The sequence below is a fragment of the Dipodomys spectabilis genome, unplaced genomic scaffold (assembly GCF_019054845.1).
Source record: "Dipodomys spectabilis isolate Male_0828 unplaced genomic scaffold, ASM1905484v1 ptg000018l, whole genome shotgun sequence".
NCBI lineage: Eukaryota > Metazoa > Chordata > Mammalia > Rodentia > Heteromyidae > Dipodomys > Dipodomys spectabilis.
This window is the reverse complement of record NW_024870695.1, coordinates 7,851,986-7,871,276: the sequence shown is the minus strand read 5'-3', so window position 1 is coordinate 7,871,276 and position 19,291 is coordinate 7,851,986. Positions and strand designations below refer to the sequence as shown.

Sequence of the window (19,291 nt, the reverse complement as noted above, 5' to 3'; positions counted from 1 at the left end):
AAAAGACCAGAAATGACACTGCAGCTTAAGTGGTAGAGTGCTAATCTTGAGCTAAAGAAGCCTAGAGACAGTGCCCAGACCCTGAGTTCAAAGCCCCAGGACTGGCACACACATACACACACACACACACACACACACACACACACACACACAAGATTGTGTTGGGATATTAGGGAGTTTAGGGAAGGTACAGGAGGGCTTGTTATAGGCAGCACCTGGCCCTGCTGAGAATTTCTGGGTAGAAACATGCATGGGATGGTGGCTCAGGACCTGGCTGGCCCAGTGTGAAGCCTGCTCAGCTGCCTGCTCCCCAGGATTTCTCTTGCCCCCAGACAAGGCCAGGGAGGCCCTCAAATGGGACACGGAAGGCACTGGATCTCCCCAGATACTGGTGTTTTCTGGCCACTGGAACAGAAAGGAAGTGTGATGGTAGCATGGAATAGGCAGGAATAATGCAGGCAGAATAGGTGCATCAGAGAAGACTCCAGAAGGAGGTATAAAAGGATCTGGGAAAGGACTAGAACTCATGGAGCAGTAAGAGGCCTCTCCAGGTGGCAAGTCTGGCCTTGAGGCCTCCACGTGGGTGGGGGATGGGACAGAGGAGGATCAGTGATCTAACTTAGGTTAGGCCACTGTCAGTTCCTGCACCCATTTCTGGCGGGGGGGGGGGGGGGGGGGGGGAAGTACATTCAGGCTTACAGGAGGTCCCATACTGGGCTGGGACCATTGCTGAGGTTCTGGCAGTTCCGGTCATGCTGGCAAGGGCCCCCAGCCCTAGAATGGTGGAGATAGATAGGCCAGCTAGCTATCCAGGGTGACTCTTTCTGTAGGTGCTCACCGGGCTGGGGGACCGGGATCCCTTCACCTCCACCACCCTGCCTGCTCTCATGTGTACCGTCCCATTCTGCCGCGTCAGCAATGGCTATTTTTATTCTTCTCTGTTTTCAGTCAACAGCCTGTGTTGGGGTTGGGGGCAGGTGGCGGGAGGAGTGAGGGGCTCAGAGCTCGCATGATAGGGGGCAAAGAAGCCACTGTTCTCCTTACTGGTGGGTCACAGAAGAGGAGGAAAAGACAAAACCCCAATAGTCACTGGACCCCGCTCCACTTTGAACTGATTTATGTATAAACCTGGTGGTTATGAGCCGGCCAGGATCTCTAAGTGCACTACATGAGTATCACTCACCTTCGCTGTGCCTCTGTTTCCTTGTCTGTCAAATGGGGTGATTGTGCTAACAAGCTCATGACCTTACAGTGTCCAGAATGGTGTCTAGTATTTTTGTGGTAAATGTTCACAAATATCATTGTCACTACCACCAGGCTGCCGTCCTGAAATGAAATCTCTGATCCTGAGGTGAGGTGGGAAGGAAGGGACTATAGGAATGATCTGACATAGATCTGGTCTCCCTTCAGAGCTGGGAGTAGGTTGAGAGATGTGTTTTCTTCCTAATCCTCCCATTTAGGTGCAAGGGTCCTTTAAGAAAATGGGCTGCTGTGTCTTCCTGAGAGGCCTGAGGTCCACAGAGCTGTGGTAAAGGTTTTGTAGAGATTGTGGTAAAGGTTGAAAGCCAGCAACACACGGAACTTCTGCTCCCTCGTAGGAAGATCTGACTGTGCCTCTTATCTTTGTTGTTGTTTTGCTTTGTTTTGTTTTTAACTCTCATCTTGTTTTTGTTTTTTGTTTGTTTGTTTGCCAGTCCTGGGGCTTGAACTCCGGGCCTGGGCACTGTCCCTGAGCTTCTTTTTGCTCAAGGCTAGTACTCTACCACTTGAGCCACAGCACCACTTCCGGCTGTTTCTGTATATGGGTACTGAGGAATTGAACCCAGGGCTTCATGCATGCTAGGCAAGCACTCTACCACTACTAAGCCAACTTCCCAGCCTCTCATCTTTTTCTAGGTTTGTGGGTGAGTTCTTGGGCAGCATAATATTGGAGAAGGATCTCCAAAGAGGAGGGGGGAAACAAACTGTCTGGAGTAGTTTCTGCGAGGGCAAAGTTCTCAAGGTTTGGATGGATAGGTAGGCATGCACTTCTCCAGGCAGCCCTCCTTGATTGCAGGTGTAATTAGAGGGCTGGGGGTATGATCCTGGCTTCAGCAACTCAGCTTGGTGATCTCTCAGCCCTCTCTTCCTGGTCCTGGGGAAGTTAATAGAGAGAATTGGGTACCAGCTTGGGACAGGCAGGTTGGCTGGGGTGGGGGTGGGGAGTGCTGCAGACAGAAAAGATAATCAGGGCCGCTGGGGTGAGAGAAGCAGCTATTTGTGCAGTGTGGACCTGTCCAGAGGCATGGAGGGGGGTGCGGTCAGGCCCAACTGCAGAAGATTTGTGCACACCCCAATTTGGAGAAGGGATACCTATGGTATCCACATCTCCATGTTGGAGGCTCTTTAGAAAGATCTGAGCCAGGGCTGGGTGTGGTGGCACAGGCCTGTGATCGCAATGACTTTGGAAGCAAAGAAAGGAAGGAGGTCTGAGACTGATGCTGGGGGCGAAACCAAACAAAATACAAGACTCTATCCAGGGGCTGGGAAGGTGGCTCAGTGGTAGAGCACTTGCCTTGCACGCATGAGGCCCTGGGTTCGATTCCTCAGCACCACATAAGCAAAAAGAAAAAAGCTGGAAGTGGCGCTGTGGCTCAAGTGGTAGAGTGCTAGCCTTGAGCTGAAGAGCTGAGGGACAGCGCCCAGGCCCAGAGTTCAGGTACCATGACCGGACCCCCCCACACACACACACACAAAAAGACTCTATCCAAACAAAAAAATATCTAAAGCAGAAAAGGGCTGTACACATGGCTCAAGTGGTAGAGTGCTTACCTAGGCCTTGAGCTCAAACCCCAGTCAGTGCCACAGTAAGTAAATAAGAAGGAAGAAAGATGATGTGAGCCAAGAGAAGACAGAAAGCCCCGGGCCTGCATGAGACAAATCAGTCTCCCCACCCCTTCCAACAGCTGGGATATGACTCAGAGTTGATGAATGCACACATGTACACACAGGAGTGGACTACAGTAGGGGCTGAGAGAGCATCTAACTGCTAATTGGTGCCAATACAAAGGAAGGTTCTTTACCAAACGATTGAGTGGTCTTCTATCTCCCACCACCCCAGCTCCCAACAGGAAGCCCAAGGAGGCTTGTGCTCAGGCGCCATCCTGCCAAGCCTGCCAGTGCCCACCACTGCCCACAGCTTTCATGGGCTTGGCCCATGGATTTTATCCAGTCCTTTGAAGAGGGTAGATGGATGAGGGCCAGGTCATGTTGGTTGAGGTTGTGTTGGTTGTAGCCAGCATGTTGATTTGGCCTACAACAGAGTGCAATCAAATCCTGGCTCTACTACTTCGTAGCTGAGATGACAAAAGTGCAGTACTTAGCACAGGACCAGGCTTCTTCTAGTGAACACCAGACACAAATATCACCATCATATCAGTGTTTGTCCCGAATAGTTTTCAGCCTTCACCTTGTGCACATGCACTCATCAGAAGTGCAGATGAATGCTCTAAAATTTGGGAGTTGAAACACAAACCCTCCAACTTCAAGGATGCTTTCCCAAGCTAACAGAAGCCTGGATATCCATATCTTGAGACAAGTATCTTTGTTATTCTTGCTGTTAAACATGGGATTTGAACTCAAGGCCTGGGCACTGTCCCTGAGCTTTTGTTCTCAAGACTACTGCTCCACCACTTTGAGCCACAGCTTCACTTCTGGATTTTTGGTGGTTGATTGGAGGTAAGAATCTCACAGACTGGCTGGCTTTGAACCAAGATTCCCAGATCTCAGCCTCCTTAGTAGCCAGGATTACAAGTGTGAGCCATCAGTGCCTGACTAAAATAACTATCTTTGACTTAAAGTTCAGATCTGCCTGAGCACCAGTGGCTGAGATTTGAGGGTCAAGTTTCTCTACAGGTTGCCCAGCCTGTAGGGAAAAAGCCAAGCAAGAGCATGAAGGCTGAGTTCAAGCCCCAGTACCAACCAACACATACTGCTCAGACCTGGGAGAGAAAACACTATGGAGCTCTGCTGTTCCTGGTGAGAAAGGCTTCTTCCACATGAGCTGGAAGAAGGTAAGCAGGAAGGGAGTCAGTGCACAAAAACCAAACAGCTCATTTGTAGGCACTTATTCCATTGGGTTCTGAGTCAACTAGCAGCACTGTGCGTAGAAGGAAAGGGTCGAGCTGAGGATGGGCAGAAAGTTGAGAGAAGAGTGAGAAGAGTACTCAGTGTTCTTGGAACCCTCAGGGATTAGCAGGAAATGGAACCGATGGATTCTGAAGGGAAGGGCTGCAAATACATCCTAAACAGCCATCCAACCTTGGAATACAGTTAGGCTAAAACAAATGTGGCCACCATGGTCATTCTTACCTTTTGGGTAGAACAAATTAGCAGGTTGCTTGAGTCTAGTACCTTGAAAAAAGAAGCTTGTTTTGACTCTCTAGTCTCCACATAGAAAATGCAATCAGCATGAGACCCTCTCCTAGAGGCCCCCTATCACGTGACCCCAGTTGGTTTCCAGAATTCTTGGGGCCTCTGAGTGTCCAGGAGTTTCCGCTCTAGGTTCCTGGCTCCAGGCTGCCCTCAAAGGTCCCTTGGAAAGAATTTCCTTTGCAGAGAGTGTTAGGCCAAGAGGGGAAGGCCACCCAGGGTGACTTCCTCTAGGCCCTAGCATGCCAAGGCTGCGGCCACTCTGCTCTCCCTCCTTTCCAGGCCAAATATGGGCAGAGAAATTACATGGCTACCCCCTTCCCATCCCTACACCAGTAAAAGCTGGGACTTGAAACTGACAGCTAGGGGGAATGTGGGGTCAGTGCCTCACTCTTGGATTTGGGAAGTAGTTGTATGCCCAACATTGTCTTTGCTCAGGATGGAAATGTTTGTTTTCCTAGACATTCTGTTCTCCTAGAAAGTTCTATGCCTACAACCCCCACTACTGGTGACACTAGAGGTGGCCACATGTAGCTCTAGGTAATTTTGCTCCGCTAGACAGTGATGGGTGACCAGTAACTTTGTTGGTGATGAAAGGTGCTGGTGATGAAAGGCATGACAGGTTGGCAAGAGGGTCAGGGGCTGGGCCCTGAGCAAGGCCAGAAGGCTTCCTGCCATCTCTGCACCTGCAGAGATGAGCCTTAAAGTGAACAGGGAAGACTGTGACGGGCAGGGCACATCCATTCTCAATCTTCAAAAGAATATTTCAGCCAAGTAAGTGCTGGTGGCTCAAGTCTATAATCCTTGCTACTCAGGAGTCTGAGATCTGAGGATCACAGTTTAGAACCAGTCCAAGTAGAAAAATCTGAGATTCTTATCTCCAATTAACTAACAAAAAGCCGGCAATAGAGGTATGGCTCAGTACAGCACTAGCTATAGTGAAAATGGCTAGGAAGTATGAGTCTCTGAGTTTAAGCTCCAGTACTGAAAGATGCACAACGCACGCATGCACACGCACACACACAGAGTATCTCACAGTAGCTTTTATATCCTAGGCTGGCAGGGCATGGCTGAGACCACTGGGAGATTCAGTACGATGTAGTGTTTCTAATATCTGAAAAACCCTCCTTAAAATCGGCTTCACAAGAGGGAAGTTTCTAGAAGTATATAATACAGCAGGTAGGGTAGGAAGGAGTTCTAGCTTGAGTTTGGCTTGGACAATGGATAACCTGTTGTGAGGGATGGACTTGAACTGAGGGAAAATCAAGATCCAACAGGCCTTTACAAAAGACTGGGGTGAACAAATACAAAGGGAAAGGAGAATGCAGGTAGAAATCAGTGTAAACTCCTACTCTTGAACTTAGGTATATACCCTGCAACTCTATCGGAATCTTTAGTCAATTCTGACTTTAAATATAGGTAGTCATAGCTTCTGAAAACTAAGACATTTCTTCCTTCCCAATCAGTATACCCTTTATTTCTTTTTCTTGTCTTATTGCATTAGCTAGGGCTTCCAGTCCAGGGTTGAAAAGCATTGATGAGATGAGATACCCTTATCTTATTCCCAATTATAGTAGGAAAGCTTCTCGGTTTTTAACAATTAAAATCAATGTTAGCTGTGGAACTTTGGATGAATTTTCCATACCAACTCGGGAAGTGGTCCTCTGTCCCTGCTTCACAGAAAGTCTTCATCAGGAAATAGTATGAGATATTTTTCAAATGCTTTTCCTGAATCTGTTTATATGACTATGTAATTTTCCTTAGCCTATTGATATGATGGCTTGTATTACTTAGTTTTGAAGGTATGCAAAGCAAGTTTAACATTTTTGAACCTGAGATAAATCTTACTTAGCCATGTCATATAATTCTTTTAATATATTGTTGGATTTTTTTCAATCCTGGGGTTTGAACTCTGGGCCTGGCGCGGTCCTTGAGCTTCTTTTGCTCAAGGCTAGTACTCTGCCACTTGAGCCACTGAGTCATTTATTGGACATAAGAGTCTCATGGACTTTCCTGCCAGGACTGGCTTCAAACTGCAATCCTTAGATCTCAGCCTCCTGAGTAGCTAGGATTATAGGCGTGAGCCACAGGCACCTGGCTTGTTCAATTTTTGAAGTATGCGTATTTGTTAATATTTTTGAGGTACTTGTAAATTGAAGAAAGAAAAATCAGTTGCATCACTTAAGGGAAAGATTTTGAGTAATAGCAAACTCCATGTTGGGATTGGACCGCTGAAGAAGTAATGCCTTCTTGGGATGAATGAACACAAAGGGTGTCCAAGACCAGGGAGAAAAGGCCTCTGTGGTCAAACTATATCTGGAATTGGGTGTCCCGATCTGGCTGCTCCACAGGGAGAGACAATGCTGGGCTGGACCCGATCCAGGAAGAGATGCCTTGCCCTTAGTGTCCTTACCCTGGGCTCCCTGCCTGCAGACAGCTGGCCTCAGCCAGGCTCACCATTCTTGTCCCTTCCTCCCCCACCCTCGTCCCTGTCCACTCACCATCTAGTCCTCCAGCACAGCCTAACTTTACCCACCACTTCCTCCCAAACTTCCTTTTCCAGGGAGGTTCCAATGGGACTTTTCACTAGCTAAATGGGCTCCAGACCTGGCTCCTGAAGAGCTGTGGTTTTTGTTTTTGTTTTTGTTTTTTTGGTCTTGGCTCAGCTTCTCACTTATCACTCTCTAAAATTATCTTATTTACTTCCCTATTTACTGTCTGCCTCCTTCCTCTGGAATGCAAGCTCAGGGAGCTCAGGGACTCTGTTACTGGTGTGGTCTGATCAGAGCCCAGGATGAAGCAGAGGCTCAGGAAGCATTTGTTGAATGAATAAATATGGGATCTGCGGGAGCATCTGCCTTTCCCTGAGCTTCAGTTCCCCTTCATGAAACAAGGAGATTGGATTCTTCGCTTTCTCAGCCCCCCAACCCCCTTGTAACTTCAACATCCTCCAGTGTACTGGGAAGAGATTACCTGGTGACCCCAGGCCCTTATCTGCCACATCCCAGGGACCAGGCTGGGGTAGAGATGGGTGGAAAGCTCTGTTCACTCCTCATTGTGGCCCCAGGAGCCACATGGATATTTGCCGGCACATTGCCTACCTCAGGTTATACAGATCGTCAGTGCTCCCACTAGGAAGTCGCTGTCCATACTCCCAGATGTCCTGTCCCACCTCTGCTGCCTGCCTACTGAAAACCACACAACTTGTCCCATCTATTCTAGACTCCCAGCTTACATGCTGGCCAATCGTGGTCCCGCCGACCTTTCACCCCTGGGAAAGACTGTTAAGGCTGTAGGATGAAGCCAGACCCTCAGGCCTGCTGCCATCAAGCCCCAGCCTCGCTGCCATTTCACCATTGCATTGAACCGATACCCTGCCTCTGCCTTTGCTCTGGCTGTTTCCTCTCCTGGAGACATCTTTTCCCTCATTTCCCTGTGCTCTTAACCTATCCATCCTTTGAGACTAAAAGATCGCCTCCTTCCTCCTCCCATTTGGAAGTAACCACTCACACACCTAAACTCCCATAGCACCATCAACCCTCCTCTTTTGTTTTTTTTCCTTGTTGTTTGTGGGGCTTGAACTCAGGGTCTGGGTGCTATCCCTGAGCTCTTGTGCTCAAGGCTAGCCCTCTACCACTTTGAGCCACAGCTCCACTTCTGGTTTTTGAGTTGTTAATTGGAAAGAAGAGTCTCACAGGGACTTTTCTGCCCACGTTAGCTTTGAACCATGATCCTCAGATCTCAGCTTCATGAACCCTCCTCTTGAGACACCTTCTTCTCTTATCATAGTCCTGTGTGCCCACGTCCACCTACCTCCAGTCCTCTGCAGGCAGGACATGAAGCTGTACATCTTTGTGTCCTGGTCACAGCCAGCACAGTTCTGGCCTATAAACAGGATGGATCAGTTGATAGATGAATAGATAGACAAATGAAACACAGACAGAAGAATCTGTGAGATCTCTGGAAGGTCTATGTTTAAGGCCTCATCCATTCATTCAACTAACACTTGAGTACCTACTGTGTGTCTAGGGCAAGGACCAACCATCGTAACCTAGACAGATACAGCTGCTGCTCTACTGGCATATCAATCTAGTGGGAGAGAAGAATCAATTAGGCAAACAAGTAATGAAAAATTGTGGCTGGGCACCCATGGTTCATGCCTATTCAGGAGTCTTTGATCTGAGGATTGCCATTCAAAGCTAGCCCAGCCAAGAAAGTAGGTGAGACTCTTATCTCCAATTAATCTCAGAAAAACTAGAAGTAGCCAGATGGTTCAAGTGATAGAGTGCTAGCCTTGAGCAAAAAAGAAACTCAGGGACAGCGCCCAAGCCAAGAGTTTGAGCCCTAGGCCCGGCCAAAAAAAAAAAAAAAGTGATAAATGAATGATGTAAAAAAAATACCAAGGACAGTGGAAGAGAGTAAAGGAAGAGAATTTCTTGGAGGAAGGGACATTTGAGTTTAAATCAGGGTGAAGAGAAGGAACAGCATGTGAAGACAAGAGAGACATGCGAGTGCCAAGTTCAGTAGGGAGCTAGGTAAAGACTCTAGGAGGCCAGTAGGACTAGAGCAGAGTGACCAGGTGGACAGATCAGGAGACAAAGGTGGGAGGCAGCAGGACTGGGTCCGGAGGGTCTAGAAGACCACCTCGGGAAGTTCAGGTTGTATCCTAAGAGCAATAGGAAGTTACTCATACTAGATCATTGAAGAAGAGAAACAACATTTGTTTTTTGGGTATACTGGAGTTTGAACTCAGGGCTTTGTGTTTGCTATGTAAAGGCTTTACCAGTGAGCTATAGCTCTACCTTGGGTTTTTTGTCTGTAAAAGCTTAATGGCTACTTTGCAGGAGTGATTTGAGAGGGACTGGCAAACCCAGCAGCAGGAAATTGACCACTGCCAAAGATCCTTGTAGTTTGGGGAGAAAGGGTTAGGAAAAATGCACAGTGGAATTTAGGTGCAGTTTAGAGATGACATTGCTAGATCTTTGAACAGGCAGAATGTCGACAAGGAGAGGAAAAGGAGAATTCAGAGAGATGCCTTGGTTTTGGACTTGAGCAACTGGATAGAGGAATCACCATTTCCTGGCTAGAGGAAGAGCACAAGCCTTTTGTCCCAATGGAGCTGTCTAGAAGGCAGTGGGGCTATTCCAGCATGGAGTTAAGAGAGAGGTTGACCTTGTTCCTATGTTACTATTTACTGTCATCCTGTGAGCATGAGCCTAGAAGTGCTCTAGAGATTGGATAGAGAAAAATAGGGTCACTCAAGGGAAATTGGTGAGGAACAGCCAGGGAGGAAGAAGAGAAACCCTAAATGTGATTTCATGGAGGCTGAGAGGATAGAATGTTCTAGAAGGGGGCTATGGCCAACTCAGTTGAATGTGTCTGAGAGGTCAAGGGAGGTGAAGACAGAAACGTGTGCACAGGTTTTGGCAGCCGGTGTGAGCGACTTGACAAAAGCTACTTCCGCTGAGTGGAGGAGATGACAGCCAGTTGGCCTGGATTGTGGAATGAATGCAAGGTAAGGAAGTAGAGTCAGCTGATGTAGACACTTTCCAAGAATGTGGTGTTTTTTTGTTTTCTTGTGTGTGTGTGTGAGAGAGAGAGAGAGAGAGAGAGAGAGAGAGTGTGTGTGTGTGTGTGTGTGTGTGTGTGTGTGTGTGACTAGGAACAGAAAAATAGGGAAGTGGATAAAGGGAGGTGTGAGGCTGGGAACATCATTTTATCATAGCTGCTATTAAGTTTAAGGTATTTGCTCACAGACAGGACAATGTCAATGAGCAGAAGGAAAAAAAAGGATAACTAAAGAATAAGACCCTGGGACTGGGAAGGTGGCTCAGTGGTAGAGTGCTTGCCTTGCATGCCTGAGGCCCTGGGTTCGGTTCCTCAGCACCACACAAGCAAAAAGAAAAAAGCCGGAAGTGGCACTGTGGCTCGAGTGGTAGAGCGCTAGCCTTGAGCTGAAGAGCTGAGGGACAGCGCCCAGGCCCAGAGTTCAGGCCCCACAACCAGACCAAAAAAAAAAAAAAAGAATAAGACCCTGGGAAGAGGAGTCAGGTTCCTGGGCCGAGGTACATGGCCTGGCCTTTGATGATGATGATGATGATGATTATAGCCTGACAGGAGACAGGAGGAAGAGGAATGACAGCAGAGATGGCTCTGTGAACTTGACAGTGATGGCACCGACTTTGTCAATGAAGGAGAAGCAGGCTCATCAGCTGGAAATGTTAGGGAAGAAAGTGGGGCTTTGACGACACATAAGAACATGAAATACTTATTCTCAAAACGTGAAAAAAATCAGCCTACCAGAAATTTCTGTACTTACAGGGCTAGCAGGATTGAGGGCATATTCCCACACAGTGTGAGCACAGCCCACTATCTTTGTCTGGCAACCTCCAGCTGCTGGGGAGACTCAGGAAAAGCACAGCAGAGGTTCAGGATGGGGTTTCTCAAGGGGGGGCAGTGGAGGGAGAGAAGAAGCAAGGGTTAGAGTGTGGGCCTGGGAAGGGGTTGGCCACTCAGTCTGAGTGGGAAGGGAAGTGGATGGGGTCTGGTGGGAGGTGCAGGGCCCACAAAGGCCTGAGCAAGCCTGAGAATCACAGCAACAGGTCCGATTGGGGGGCTGAGGTAGAGAGATCCTCTGATTCATTCATTCATTCAATAAATTTAGACAGGATCCACCCAGCTAGAAGGCTTGGGAAGGAGGGCTTTCTGGAGGATGTAGCTCTCACATAGGTTGAATCTGGAAGGAAAAGCTGGAGCTCTCAAGGAAGACAGAGGATGGGTATTGGGGAGGTGAGCAGACCACAAGCAAAGGCCCCACAGGGACTGGAGTTGGAAACTGTTTGGCTGATTTGTGAAAATGCAAGTCGTTCATAGCCAGTGGAGAAGGGTCAAATGCTAAGGTAGGAATCAGATAAAGGAGTAGCCACGTGGAGGTGTGTAGGGATATCTTGAAGGATACCCGACAGACAGACAGACAAAGGGGAGATGGATGATCAGACTTGTGATGCAGATGGTGGGGAGGGAGGGACAGAGGACAGAGGGACAAAGGGATGGGTAGAGGTTATATGAATAGAGCAGATGAGGGGTGTGTGCTCTTACCTGTAGCCTTGGAGAATGTAAAGGACAAGATATGCTGGAGAGAGACATCCTCAGGGTATGGGAACCACCAGGCTTTTGGCAGCCACCAGCCACGCTGGCCTTCAACCAGCTAAACCAATGAAGATACCTTTCTCCATCATGGAACAAGACTTCTAGACATAAAGGGGCTGCAAGATTAACAAATGAAGATAGGATGGCACGTGATGTTCAAGGAATATCTTCCAGCAAGGGAAGCAGAGGGTTTCCAGAGCAGAGACCAGAAGAGGGAACAGAGGGTTGGGCCACGTTGCTCTTAAGAAGGAAGTCAGGTTCAGTATGGTATGCTCAAGGGCTCTGCTGAGAAGAAACCCTGAGCCTTGTGCCTTGGGGTCTTGTGCCTGAAGTGAAATCAGTTTCCTCAGGGGGGGCTGGACTGGAGCCAGGCTGTGGCTCTGGGTTTTTGGTGATGGTGTCCTTGGGCTGGTGGGAAGAGCCAAAGTAGTACCAACATCTCATATGGAGCTTGAGCGGGAAGATCTAGGGAATCTATTGCCAAGTGGAGACTGTGAAGTGGATGGGTCCCACCAAGGCCATTTGGCAGGCCAGTGACCCTGTGTGATGACAAGTAGAGGTAAATGTGCAGGGATGGGTGGGGGTGTTAGCGAGCAAGGTGGTGAGGATCTGAGTAAGGGGGCACCCATGTGCACACGCACCCCCCCCCCCCATACACAGGATGGGGTGGAGTAGCAGCTGGGGAATGCAGTGGGCAGGAACTAGCAGAGTCATCCCTTGGAAACACAACTCCCTGGAGGCTGGCAAGGAGCAGCTGGAGAGCCAGCCACAGGGCGTAGCCAGCTCTGCCCAATGGCCCTGGCCTCTCCCTGGCATCTTCCCCATTTGTTGATCAAGGCTGAGGAGTATGCCTGCTGGCTGGGGCAAGGACACGGCTGCAGGGCCTGGGCCTGGGAGAGAGCTGCCCAGCATGTAGCTCCGGGGGTCTCTGATTGTACCTTATGTTGGAGGGAGTGTTCTTCCATGTGAGCCTGGGGTATTCTTTGTATGCCTGTCTCCTGATGTGGTCAGGTATGTGGTTCTGGTTTTAATGGTTCCCCAGCATTGTCCTTCCAGAGACCAGAAGAAACCCAGGTCCAGGGGGGAGTCCACCTAGTGCTCACAGGCCCCAGTGTTTCCCCTGTTCATGCACGGACCACCACTAAAGCAGTTAGTCCCCAGGAGCTCTATCCCTGTCCCCACTGGAGCTGTCTGTCCCCTCATCCCTACGAGCTTGCCTATGCATCTTCCTCTTCTTCCTCACTAGCACCCACAGCTCTTCTGGTATTGCCCCATGCGCATACATTCCTGCTCTTCCTGCTCCAGCTTCATGGACCAAGGGTTTGAATCCCATGGGATCTGGGAAGGGGAGGAGGGAAGCTGTTGGGATCATGTGCAAGACTTTGGGATCTTTTCTGGATATTCCCTCTTAACCCAATATCAAAAACTGAAGATGAGGCAAAGAACTCCTTACCCCAGCTCCTCCTTTTCCCTTCTCTTCAGACCAGAGAGAGTAAATACAAGCAGATGTGCCACATGTGTCTATTCCGGATCTAACAGTCCGCACCAGTCAATCACAACCCACTCTGTGTGGGTGTGTGTGTATGCGTGTGCATGTGTTAAATCTAGCTAAGACCTCAATGGTCTTCACTCACATCTCCAGGAAGCCAGGATCCGTGGATTCGCATGGCTGCATCCAAGGAGTCCATTTCCCAGTGGTGCTTCAGGCCGATCTCACCAGGCTTCTTAACCTGGCCCACTCATCCAGAGTGTCTCATGGATTCAGCCAACTTGGTTCTCTATCTTGTTCCCATAGGCCAGCCATGGATTCCAGAGCTTGAGTCCAGGGGTTTTACCCCCAATCCCCAAGGCTGAAGAGGATCTGATTGGTTTGCTGTCATTTTTCAGGGCAACCCACCCCACTGCTGGGAGAGTACAGTGTGTGGCTGAGGGTGGGGGTGGGGTGATGCTCTGCACCCAGCTCCCTTACAGCAGCAGACTCACCACCACCCTGCAGGTGCATCTTCTGGTCCTGACAGAGTCCACTCACCCACCTCCCTGGCCCTGCCCCTGGGCAGGTAGGAGGTGAGGAGTGGACAGCAGGCCCAGGCCAGAGTGGCCACTCAGGACCCTAGCACTGCCAGCTGCAGCTATTCAGCTGCCCACCAACCTCCTGGTCCCTGAGTCCAGAATGCAAGAATGGCTAGCACATCCCTGCCCAACCTGGTGCCCATTGGCCCAGATTGCTTGCGCCCCTTCACCCGGGAGTCCCTGGCAGCCATAGAACAGCGGGCAGTGGAGGAGGAGGCCCGGCTGCAGCGGAACAAGCAGATGGAAATAGTGGAGCCAGAGCGGAAGCCACGCAGTGACCTAGAAGCTGGCAAGAATCTGCCTCTCATCTATGGGGACCCCCCACCGGAAGTCATTGGCATCCCCCTGGAGGACTTGGACCCCTACTACAGTGACAAAAAGGTCTGGGACCTGGAGGGCTCCCTCTTGTCTGTCTATCGTCCACCTGTGTGTCTGTCCTTGGGCCTCATGGGCCCTCTCCTTCTCTCAGACCTTCATCGTGCTCAACAAGGGCAAGTCCATCTTTCGCTTCTCTGCCACGCCTGCTCTCTACATCCTGAGCCCCTTCAGCATCATCAGGCGTGGTGCCATCAAGGTGCTTATCCACTCATATCCTGCCAGAGTGGGAGAGAGGGAAGGTTTGGGAGGCAAAGCTGAATGTTCTCGGCCTGGAGACCCTGTCCTCCTCCCCTCCCCTGCGTCTCCCTCACTTTTCCTTGACCCACCCCTACGCTGTTCAGCATGTTCATCATGATCACCATCTTGACCAACTGTGTGTTCATGACCATGAGTGACCCGCCGCCCTGGTCCAAGGATGTGGAGTAAGTGTCCCCGCCCCAAACCCTGCCCCAGCCCTGGGACACAGCCTGATCCAGTTCTATGTGATCACACTTTAACTCCCTGGGGGAGGGCAAGGCCCACTGTCACCCTGTCCTTCCCACCAGTGCCCTAAGTTCCTGAATGGTGTGTTTCATTTGTGACCATCCATGATGACTGGCACTGCACACAGGCCCCAGCCCCGGTGACATGCCTGGCTGGCCTTCTCCTCGCCAGGTACACCTTCACAGGGATCTACACGTTTGAGTCCCTCATCAAGATGCTAGCCCGGGGCTTCTGCATCGATGACTTCACATTCCTGAGGGACCCCTGGAACTGGCTGGACTTCAGTGTCATCATGATGGCGTGAGCAGGGGCCGGTGGGCATCCTGTGCCCTCAGGTGGGTGGGAGAAGGAGGTCAAAGAAGGCAGCTGAGTCCAGTGCCAGTGGCTCACGCCTATAATCCTAGCTACTCAGGAGGCTAAGATCTGAGGATCTCAGTTTGAAGCCAGCCTGGGCAGAAAAGTCCCCATGAGACTCTTATCTCCAATTAACCACTCAAAAACTGGAAGTGGCGCTGTGGCTCAAGTGGTAAAGCACTAGCCATGAGCACAAAGAGGCTCAGGGACAGTGCCCAGGCCCTGGGTTCAAGCTCCACAACCAACAAAAAGAAAAAGAAAGAAAGAGAAAGAAGGAAGGAAAGAAGGAAAGAAGGAAAGAAAGAAAGAAAGAAGGAAAGAAAGAAAGAAAGGATGGAAGGAAGGAAGGAAGGAGGAAGGAAAGAGAGGAAGGAAGGAAGGAAAGAAAGAAGCAAAGAGAGGAAGAAGGAAAGAGAGGAAGAAAGAAAGAAAGAAAGAAAGAAAGGAAGGAAGGAAGGAAGGAAGGAGGAAGGAAAGAGAGGAAGGAAGGAAGGAAGGAAGGAAGGAAGGAAGGAAGAAGGAAAGAGAGGAAGGAAGGAAGGAAGGAAAAAAGAAAGAAAGAAAGAAAGAGGGCAGCTCCTCTTGAGGGTGGATGTCAATCAAGAGCCCTGGCCAAATGCAAAGTGCGTGATGCCCAAGTTCTGTCTCAGAGGCTCTGTTGATGTCCACATACACCACAGTGCCACTGGGCAAGCTAGGATGTCCTTGTGATCACCACTGTGTGGGGCTTTCTGTGTCTGACCTCCCCCTTGCCTTCCTGTGCTAACCTCGATGACAAGGACTTCTTGGAACCCTCATTCTGGGTTTCCTTCTGGAAGCCCCAGTACCCACCTGACGCTGACACTGCCCCACCCCCGCTCCTCACACAGGTATCTGACAGAGTTCGTGGACCTGGGAAACATCTCAGCCCTGAGAACCTTCCGGGTACTGCGGGCCCTGAAAACCATCACTGTCATCCCAGGTATCCAGGAGCTGCAGGGACACTGTCTTGGACATTAGCCCTCCCACTAGGCCCAGGTTGAGACCTTGACATTCAAGTTTTGGGAGCCTGGCTCAGAGGCTTCTGTTTGTGTAAAATGCACACCATGGGGTCCACAGGGCCAGAGAGCTGAAGGTATCCATGGTAGGAGGCTGAGCAAGTAAGAGGCAGGATGGCAAAGGTGGCAAGTGTGAGCTCTGGAGCCACACAGTGTGGGTTCAGTTCTCTCCTTTACCACTTCCTAATATTGGCTTAGACAAATGGTTTAGCCTGCTTGTGCCTCAGTTTCTTTAACAGTAAACATTGGGTTGTTATGAGATTGGTTGGGTTGTTATAGGACTGTGAATAGCTCCTGGCCCACTGGGTATGGTACAAAAGTTGTGTGTTAAGATAAAAAAATAAACAAGGCTGACAATGTGGCTTAGTGGTAGAGTGCTTGCCTAACATGCATGAAGCCCTGGGTTCAATTCCTCAGTACAGAAAAGGGCAGAAGTGGTGCTGTGGCTCAAGTGGTAGAGTACTAGCCTTGAGCAAAAAGAAGCTCAGGGACAGTGCCCAGGCCCAAGACTGGCAATAATAATAATAAAAAAAGATAAACAGATCGGGCAGAGCAGAGGACTCCACCTGAAAGACAGACCCAAAGGAACTAATGAGGGGAAGACCCAGGCTTGAGGGCACAGTGAGGAAGACCCACCTCCTTCAGCCTCCAGCCACAAGAGGCAGGGCGATTCCAACGTCATGCAGCAAGAAGCACAGCATAACCTGAGCACCAGTGGCTTACCCCCGAAATCCTAGTTACTCAGGAGGCTGAGATGTAAGAATGGCAGTTCAAAGTCAGCCCAGGTAGGAAAATACATGAGACTCTTATCTATCGCCAAGTAAGCACAAAAGATCCAGAAGTAAATGTGGCTCAAGTGGTAGAGCACCATCCTTGAGCAAAAACAAAAAAAAAAAAAGTGAGAATGTGAAGGCTTGAGTTTAAAACCTACTACTGTCACACACACACACACACACACACACACACACACACACACACACACACACACACACACACAATCAGTCTAGAACTCAGAGTAAGCCCTCCTGGTCTTTAGGCATTAATAGGCTTATATAGGAAAATGATATTGTGGTCATTGTTGAGGAAAGACAGTATTAAAGTTTTTGCTTAACACTGCAGGACTTCTACGAACCTTTGAAAGGCTTATTCTATAATGACTGAGAGTTAGACTATAGGACACAGCCTTTCCCAAACATTACGGACTTCCCTTCACCCTCTGAAGAGCACAGTTTGAAAGAAGTGTGTCCTGTGGAACACAGTTTGGGAGTGCTAACCTAGAGACATTTATTAGACTCCTCTGTATACTTTTCTGTAGTATCCTAGGCCAGGCAGCAGCTCAGCGAGTCCTCGAGTTCATTTGCCTTGTGGCAATGCCAAGGTTCTGCACGGAGGATGTGCTCAGAGAAGGGTAGGGTTAACTGGGGAAGGCTTTGGGGAAGAAGTGGTACCTAGTAGGCCAAGTGTTGGAGAGGGGGTAGGCAAAGGCTTGGGAGAGGCCTTCGGGTGGGGATCCACTGTGGTGCCTCCATCTTCTCTCTGTGGTCAGGGCTGAAGACCATTGTGGGGGCCCTGATCCAGTCAGTGAAAAAGCTGTCCGACGTGATGATCCTCACCGTCTTTTGCCTAAGTGTCTTTGCCCTCGTGGGACTGCAGCTGTTCATGGGGAACCTCCGTCAGAAGTGTGTGCGCTGGCCCCCACCCTTCAACGACACCAACACCACCACATGGTACGGCAATGACACGTGGTACGGCAATGACACGTGGTACAACAGCCACGAGAGCTGGGCCAGCAACTCCACTTTTGACTGGGATGCCTACATCAGTGACGAAGGTAAGAAGGCAGGGGAGGCCCAGCTGAGCACCTGTGCCTCATGCCTGTAATCCTAGCTACACATTAGGTTGGTCTCTGAGGATCATGGGTCAAAACCAGCCTGGGAAGTCTGTGAGACTCTTCTCTCCAATTAACCATCAGAAAAGCAGAAGTAGTGCTGTGACTCACAGTGGTGGAGCATTATCCTTGAGCAAAAGAGCTTAGGGACGATACCCAGGCCCTGAATTCAAGACCCACAACTGACAGAAAGAGAGAAAGAGAGAGAGAGAGAGAGAGAGAGAGAGAGAGAGAGAGAGAAGGGGAGGCCCATTTAGTCCCATACACAGCTCCCATCTCAGACTGTAGCAATAACAAGCTTAAATTTCATCACCGAGCCGGACACTGGTGGCTCACGCCTGTAATCCTAGCTACTCAGGAGTCTGAGATCCGAGGATGGCAGTTCAAAGCCAGCCCGGGCAGGAAAGTCCATGAGACTCTTATCTCCAATAAACCACTAGAAAACCGGAAGTGGCACTGTGGCTCAAGCAGTAGAGCACTCACCCTGAGCTGAAGAGCGCAGGGACAGCGCCCAAGCCCAGAGTTCAAGCCCCACGACCGACCAAAAAAAAAAATTTCATCACTGACCAGCCATGTATCCTCTGACAAGTCAGTCACTTGACCATCCTGGCCCTCAGAATCCCAACCTATAAAATCAATAGATGAATACCTTTCTCAAAGGATCAATGTGACAATAAATGATGAATTGCTTTAAAAATCTGGAGGTTCAGCCAGGCATCAGTGGCTCATGCTACTCAGGAGGCTGAGATCTGAGGATCACTGTTTAAAGCCAGCCTGGGTAGGAATGTCCATGAGACTCTTATCTCCAATTGACTACCAGAAAACTGGAAGGGGCACTGTAGCTCAAGTGGTAGAGCAATCGCCTTGAGCTAAAGAGCTGAGGGACAGCGCCCAGGCCCAGAGTTCAAGCCTTATGACTGATTTAAAAAAAAATCCAGAGGTTCTCAAAATATAAAGCAACAGTCCTGAATCTCTGTCCCCCACCTGAGCATCCTCTTCTTTGCCACACCTATGTTCCTCTCTGGAAGGGTCACTACACACCCAGATCTGGCTCACCTGTTTGTCTTTCACACAGCCAAGTGTCTGTCTGTCTGTCTGTCTGTCTGTCTGTCTGTCTGTCTCTCTCTCTCTCTCTCTCTCTCTCTCTCTCTCTCACACACACACACACACACACACATTGAGACAACTACTAATAGTCCATACAGGATCAACTTGCAAATTAGGAAAAGTACCCATTCATCATGGTCCCTGGATTCTAACACCCACTTGCCCCTCCATCAGGGATCTAAGGAGATACATGGTAGCCCCAGACAATGTATACATGACCCATCTGGCTTTCTCTGGGCCCTGGCTAAGTCTTAACTTCATAACTAGGCATCAGACTACTTGTTGCCTAACCCCTGCACTTTACCCACCCAGAGGTTGTGAGGCTTAGAAACATCCTTATAAGGCAGCCTGCTCCTGGAAGCCTGTACATGGTGTGTGTGTGTGTGTGTGTGTGTGTGTGTGTGTGTGTGTGTGT

General features: G+C 49.6%; 1 protein-coding gene across 1 annotated transcript in view; it reads left to right on the top strand.

Moving 5' to 3' along the window:
* Window positions 1-13,566: 13,566 nt before the first annotated feature.
* Window positions 13,567-19,291, top strand: part of Scn4a (sodium voltage-gated channel alpha subunit 4) — a 33,690-nt gene continuing 27,965 nt past the window's right edge. Inside the window, exons 1-6 of the mRNA XM_042673986.1 lie at window positions 13,567-14,010; window positions 14,099-14,217; window positions 14,340-14,429; window positions 14,662-14,790; window positions 15,714-15,805; window positions 17,428-17,712. Of these exons, the coding sequence (XP_042529920.1) occupies window positions 13,738-14,010; window positions 14,099-14,217; window positions 14,340-14,429; window positions 14,662-14,790; window positions 15,714-15,805; window positions 17,428-17,712 (988 nt within the window). The 5' untranslated portion in view covers window positions 13,567-13,737. The remainder of the gene's footprint in view (window positions 14,011-14,098; window positions 14,218-14,339; window positions 14,430-14,661; window positions 14,791-15,713; window positions 15,806-17,427; window positions 17,713-19,291) is intronic.